We start from the raw sequence: 7,500 nt of genomic DNA on the forward strand, positions 1-7,500 counted from the left end.
AGAGAGACGCACAGAGAGAGACACAGAGAGACACAGAGAGAGAGAGAGAGACGCACAGAGAGAGACACAGAGAGACACAGAGAGAGAGAGAGAGACGCACAGAGAGAGAGACGCACAGAGAGAGAGACGCACAGAGAGAGAGACACACAGTGGGAGAGAGACACACAGAGAGACACACAGAGAGACTCACAGTGGGAGAGAGACGCACAGAGAGAGAGACGCACAGAGAGAGAGACGCACAGAGAGAGAGACGCACAGAGAGAGAGACACAGAGAGATAGACAAAGACAGAGAGAGAGAGAGAGAATAAATATGTGACTATAAATATGTAGAGATATGTGTATGTAGGAAACATGCAGCTTTGACTGTGTTCCAGTCCCGTCTTTAACGCGCCCTTGTTCATTTCCGCCGTCTTAAGAGCCGCTTAATTACTTAATCAGCTCGAGTGTTAGTGAGGTGACATCACTGTAGGAAATTACCCAGAAGGCACTGCAGTACAGCGACGTAGGCAAGGCACACTTACATATTCCACAAGGGCGCAGGTCTGATTTATTGCATGGCTTTGTGTCCAAGCTCCACCCACTCAAGTTTAATTGGTCCATACTTCTGTCAGTCATTCACTGGATTCAGTGTGTAAGGAGCTGCACCAATCAGAGCAGGGCGAGTGATGATGTGGTGTTTTAGGGAGTGCGCTGGAGAAGAAGGGTGGGAAGGAGTTCGGTGAAGCCGTGTTGGAGCTGCGCAAGAAGAACGGCCCTCTGGAGGTGGCTGGAGGTGAGGCTGCGTCCTGATCCTACGGGCTTTTACTGTTTTAATAACAACCTTTTTACTCGCTCATACAGCGAGTGAATCAAACACCACAGACAGGAAGTCGCATTGATCAAATGCACTGGAACTTGATTTGGAACACAGCCAGTCATTCAGAAATGCTTTGTAGCAGAGTTTAAAGCTGTTCGTTTTCAGCAGCCTTTATCTGCTGGCTTCATGCTCATGACCCTAACATCTCCTCCCAGGGAATGAGGGGACTAAAAGACAAAAAAAATCTAGATGAACCTGATTTATCCCGGTTTCTTCTGCCAGGCATCGAGGAGAAATTAAATGGTGCCTCTAAGTGCTGGTTGACCCTGAGTTTCCTCCCAGGGAACTAGAAGGCTAGTGAACTAGGAATTAGCATAGAATCCTGCTAATTCTGGGCCACCCTGGTATCTCCTTCCAGAGAACTCAATTCAATTTCAATTCCGTTTTTATATATGTAGCACTTTTAACGATGGACATTCTCACAGAAATCTGGATATAAATATTTTTATTTCAATTTATCCCTAATGTGCAAACGAGAGACGACGGTGCTGAGGAAGAAACTGTGAGAGGAACCAGACTCTAAAGGGAACTCATCCTCTACTGGAATTATGGGATTGGGGAACCGGTGACCTGGGAGAAATGTCACCAAGAAAAGTCCTAGTTGATCTAGAGAACTAGAGAAGTAGTGAGCTAGGGACCATGGGGAATAGGAGAGATATAATTCCCCTGTGAACTCAGGCTCTCTCGCACCTGAATGTTTCTGGAATCCCTCCAGCAGCTCTGCTCTAAGCTCTGCCTTAATTGGCAAGCTCCTCCCCCTCACAGAGTGTTCACTGAACCACTTCCTGTCTGTGGTGCTTCTCATCTTACTCCACTGGATCTGTGTATGATTTGTGTTTGACTCCGCCCCTTCACAGCGGCAATGACGTCGGGTTACGGCCTTCCAGCGAAGTTTGTGATCCACTGTAACAGTCCCGGCTGGGGCTCGGATAAGTGCGAGGAGCTGCTGGATAAAACCGTGAAGAACTGCCTCGCTCTGGCTGATGAGAAGAAACTCAAATCTGTGGCGTTTCCCTCCATTGGCAGCGGCAGGTAACAAACCACCACCACGCCCACTGCCATGCCCACCACACCCACACCCTCCACACACACCACTGTACCCACTGCCACGCCCACCACACCCACACACTCCACACACACCACTGTACCCACTGCCACGCCCACCACGCCCACCACAATCACACCCTCCACACACACCACTGTGCCCACTGCCACGCCCACCACACCCACACCCTCCACACATACCACTGTACCCACTGCCACGCCCACCACACCCACACCTTCCACACACACCACTGTACCCACTGCCACGCCCACCACACCCTCTACACACACCACTGTACCCACTGCCACGCCCACCACAATCACACCCTCCACACACACCACTGTACCCACTACCACGCCCACCACACCCACACCCTCCACACACACCACTGTACCCACTGCCACGCCCACCACACCCACACCCTCCACACACACCACTGTACCCACTGCCACGCCCACCACACCCACACCCTCCACACACACCACTGTACCCACTGCCATGCCCACCACACCCACACCCTCCACACACACCACTGTACCCACTGCCACGCCCACCACGCCCACCACAATCACACCTTCCACACACACCACTGTGCCCATTACCACGGCCACCACGCCCACCACAATCACACCCTCCACACACACCACTGTACCCACTGCCACGCCCACCACGCCCACCACAATCACACCTTCCACACACACCACTGTGCCCATTACCACGGCCACCACGCCCACCACAATCACACCCTCCACACACACCACTGTACCCACTGCCACGCCCACCACACCCACACCCTCCACACACACCACTGTACCCACTGCCACGCCCACCACGCCCACCACAATCACACCTTCCACACACACCACTGTGCCCATTACCACGGCCACCACGCCCACCACAATCACACCCTCCACACACACCACTGTACCCACTGCCACGCCCACCACACCCACACCCTCCACACACACCACTGTACCCACTGCCACGGCCACCACGCCCACCACAATCACACCCTCCACACACACCACTGTACCCACTGCCATGCCCACCACACCCACACCTTCCACACACACCACTGTACCCACTGCCACGCCCACCACACCCTCTACACACACCACTGTACCCACTGCCACGCCCACCACAATCACACCCTCCACACACACCACTGTACCCACTACCACGCCCACCACACCCACACCCTCCACACACACCACTGTACCCACTGCCACGCCCACCACACCCACACCCTCCACACACACCACTGTACCCACTGCCACGCCCACCACGCCCACCACAATCACACCTTCCACACACACCACTGTGCCCATTACCACGGCCACCACGCCCACCACAATCACACCCTCCACACACACCACTGTACCCACTGCCACGCCCACCACGCCCACCACAATCACACCTTCCACACACACCACTGTGCCCATTACCACGGCCACCACGCCCACCACAATCACACCCTCCACACACACCACTGTACCCACTGCCACGCCCACCACACCCACACCCTCCACACACACCACTGTACCCACTGCCACGCCCACCACGCCCACCACAATCACACCCTCCACACACACCACTGTACCCACTGCCACGCCCACCACGCCCACCACAATCACACCTTCCACACACACCACTGTGCCCATTACCACGGCCACCACGCCCACCACAATCACACCCTCCACACACACCACTGTACCCACTGCCACGCCCACCACAATCACACCCTCCACACACACCACTGTACCCACTGCCACGCCCACCACACCCACACCCTCCACACACACCACTGTACCCACTGCCACGCCCACCACGCCCACCACAATCACACCTTCCACACACACCACTGTGCCCATTACCACGGCCACCACGCCCACCACAATCACACCCTCCACACACACCACTGTACCCACTGCCACGCCCACCACAATCACACCCTCCACACACACCACTGTACCCACTGCCACGCCCACCACAATCACACCCTCCACACATACCACTGTGCCCACTACCACACCCACCACACCCACACCCTCCACACATACCACTGTGCCCACTACCACACCCACCACACCCACACCCTCCACACATACCACTGTGCCCACTACCACACCCTCCACACCCACACCTTCCACACACACCACTGTGCCCACTACCACGCCCACCACAATCACACCCTCCACACACACCACTGTACCCACTGCCACACCCACCACACCCACACACTCCACACACACCACTATACCCACTACCACACCCACACACTCCACACACACCACTGTACCCACTGCCACACCCACCACACCCACACACTCCACACACACCACTATACCCACTACCACACCCACCACACCCACACCCTCCACACACACCACTATACCCACTACCACACCCACCACACCCACACCCTCCACACACACCACTATACCCACTACCACACCCACCACACCCACACACTCCACACACACCACTATACCCACTACCACACCCACCACACCCACACATACCACTATACCCACTACCACACCCACCACACCCACACCCTCCACACACACCACTGTACCCACTACCACACCCACCACACCCACACATACCACTGTGCCCACTGCCACGCCCACCACAACCCCACCCTCCACACATACCACTGTACCCACTACCACACACTACCGTGTGTGTGGTTTTTGTCGCTCTGTAGAAACGGTTTTCCGAAGCAGATGGCCGCTCAGCTGATCCTGAAAGCCATCAACAGCTACTTCGTGTCCACCATGTCGTCCTCCATCAAGACCGTGTACTTCGTCCTGTTTGACAGTGAGAGCATCGGCATCTACGTCCAGGAAATGGCCAAACTCGACACCAAATAATTTTATATCCATGTGTTTTTAATGCTTTGTGGGTTTCATACACAGATCTCCACTTTAGAGCCCCAGATATGCTGATAATGATGTCATGTGCTGTGAGATCATGTGACCTCTGTACTGGTGTTTCCTCTCCGTGCTGTAAAAAGAGCAGTTCTCTCTAGACGCAAACATTTTCCCAAAAAATACAGATAGAATAAAATTCCTGACACATTTCCCTGCAGCACTGAGTTTAATGTCATGGTGAGATGTTACACGTTAATATTTCCGTTAAAAACGTAATAATAACTTTATTCTCAGTGTGTGTAGACCGCGGTGTTCCTCAGGGCCCAGTGCTGGGCCTCTGCTCTTTTCACTCATGTTAGCTTTTGCTTGAAAAATCCTTAGATAATTAAGTTGAAAAATTAGTATGAATCACTACCATCATTAATTTATACACTTTCTCTAATCATCAGCCAGCTTCATGCAGAATCTCCACTCTATCTAGCGCACTAATATGGAGATCTGTGGCTTTATCAGAGTTTAAAGATGTTTATTGAGTTACTTGTGGATTTTATGTTGAGATGGTGGTAGAGTTTGTTTGTGTTCTTTACTGCAGGACTGTTTGAAATTTATTAGAGACCGACGGGACTGTGTCCGACTATACACACACACACACACACACACACACACACACACACACGTACAATAATGCAGGAAATACCCGAGATCTTCAGATTCTGTTTAGCGTTTTTAAACGTCACATGATTGTGACCTCATCAACAAATAACCAAAAGTTAGCTTAATATCACGTTATGCTAATAATGAGATGATGAGATTTTCCTCACGGTAGGAAATTAACCGTTTCTATGGTAACATATCATAGTTTACTGTCATTTATTGGTAAAGCAGTAGGCTAAGATGGCTAAAAGCTACCTTGCACCACACTAATGATGATGATGATGATGTCATGAAGAAAGGACGATGGGAAGGTGTGATTTATGTGTACACATTATTCGACATTGTGTGACACAGACATGACTTAAATGCGCTATATCACTTTATAGCTGCAGGATGATGACTGGTTGTTGTCGCTCCTGCAATAATAAACCTATAAATCTGTAAAGTCTATTAAGAGAATTAAATGTTTACTTTTATATTATTTTTATTCAGATTTACCAAAAGACCCACAAGAATAAATAGTGTGTAACAGAATATAATGAGAGTGATAAATTTGGAACAGTCCACAGCAGTGTGTGTGTGTGTGTGTGTGTGTGTGTGTGTGTGTGTGTGTGTGTGTGTGTGTGTGTGTGTTGGGGGAGGGGGGGGGGGGGTGTTAGATGGTACATTCCGGGCAGTGGGCATGTGGTGCGTGTGTGATACACTCTGTGCACTTTGGTGTTTGTGACAAAGCGACGTGTCGTTTAATTCTTCTTCATTCTGATTCTTTCTCTGATGTGCAGCACTCACATTAAATATAATTATAAAATATAAAATATATCTAATGTACGACAGATGTTTTAATAAAATATCACCCTGTGATAAAGCTGCTCATGGTCTCAGATTTGCTTCTCCAATCATCTCCAGTTCTCTGAGGTTCTCCAGTTCTCTGAGGTTCTTCAGTTCTCTGAGGTTCTCCAGTTCTTTGAGGAAAAATCACCAATCTTTAAATTAAACTGAGTTTCTGACATTAATTCATCTCCCTCTTTTCTCTAAAGGTCTCCTGAGGTTTGATGACATCACTATGCACTGAAATACTATTAACCAATCATATCAGGCCATTCTCCTCATCCAATTAACTCTCACTATTACGTAACGTTACAGAAGAGAAATACGTTTTAATTTCTGTTTCTCATTGGTCTTTAAGCCTCGATGTGTGATGTCACAGCTGTGATGTCATCAGGCTGAGACGGACGGAGTGTGAGCTGGTGTGGAAACAGTGCAGTCACACAGCTCTCTGTCTCCCTGCAGTGTGTGTGTTCAGACGCTAGGCGGCGCTGTAAACCCGTGTATCGTTAGAAATGACTCAGTTTCGTGCATTCAAAGTACAAAGTGGGGAAAAACACGGAGGTCTTCATGATTGTGATTTGTTAGCAACATGCTAGCCAGCTAACTGTGCTGAGTGCTGTACATTTACCTCAGAACAGTGAAGTAATTTATCTAAAGCTGATGTGTGTATATACAGTATAACTGCTTTGTGTCAGCTGTGAAAAGTGACATAAAAAAACGGAATTAAACTGAATTAATATTAAAAGCTAATAGCTAATTTCCAGCAAAGGCAAAACAGACTGGTTTGTGTTTAAAATGTGAGAATAATCGCATCAAATGAAATGCAACCAGTGACTATTTATTTATTTTGATTAATTCGTGTCATTTCTGTCACTTTGCTAACCCACAGAATAAAGAATAGCTAGCTAGCTCTTGAAGACTTTATCCTCTCATAGTGTAACTGAATGTTTTTATCTGAGCGTGTGGGGAAAGAGGAATGAATATTTCACTTGTGAAATCATTTTATTTATATATAAAGCAGAAATAACCGGGTGTATTAGAGCTCCCTCCCCGTGTTTAGATGTCGCAGTGATTTGGTTCGTAGCTGCGCGCGGTATACGACGCCGCTGTTGTGGCTAAACTCGTAGTTATCGAGCTAACACTGCTATTGACTACAGTATAAATACAGTCACGTGCTGCGTCCCAAATCACATCCACGTCCTGTTGTAAAGAGTCTCGTCTCTGTAGCACATGTGACTTA

The 7,500-nt window shown here is 49.5% G+C and overlaps 1 protein-coding gene across 6 annotated transcripts in view; it reads left to right on the plus strand.

The window, feature by feature from the left end:
* The window catches only part of LOC113525430 (core histone macro-H2A.1), a 27,106-nt gene that overhangs the window by 8,205 nt on the left and 11,401 nt on the right, over positions 1–7,500 (plus strand). For 5 of the 6 annotated variants that reach the window (XM_053240129.1, XM_053240132.1, XM_053240128.1 and 2 more), the window contains exons 7-9: positions 684–773; positions 1,715–1,889; positions 4,613–6,301. In XM_053240129.1, the coding sequence (XP_053096104.1) occupies positions 684–773; positions 1,715–1,889; positions 4,613–4,778 (431 nt within the window). In that variant the 3' untranslated portion in view covers positions 4,779–6,301. Of the gene's footprint in view, positions 1–683; positions 774–1,714; positions 1,890–4,612; positions 6,302–7,500 lie in introns of those variants that run through there. The other variant, XM_053240130.1, reaches the window with a different exon arrangement.

This window comes from Pangasianodon hypophthalmus, chromosome 15, assembly GCF_027358585.1.
Source record: "Pangasianodon hypophthalmus isolate fPanHyp1 chromosome 15, fPanHyp1.pri, whole genome shotgun sequence".
NCBI classification, from domain to species: domain Eukaryota; kingdom Metazoa; phylum Chordata; class Actinopteri; order Siluriformes; family Pangasiidae; genus Pangasianodon; species Pangasianodon hypophthalmus.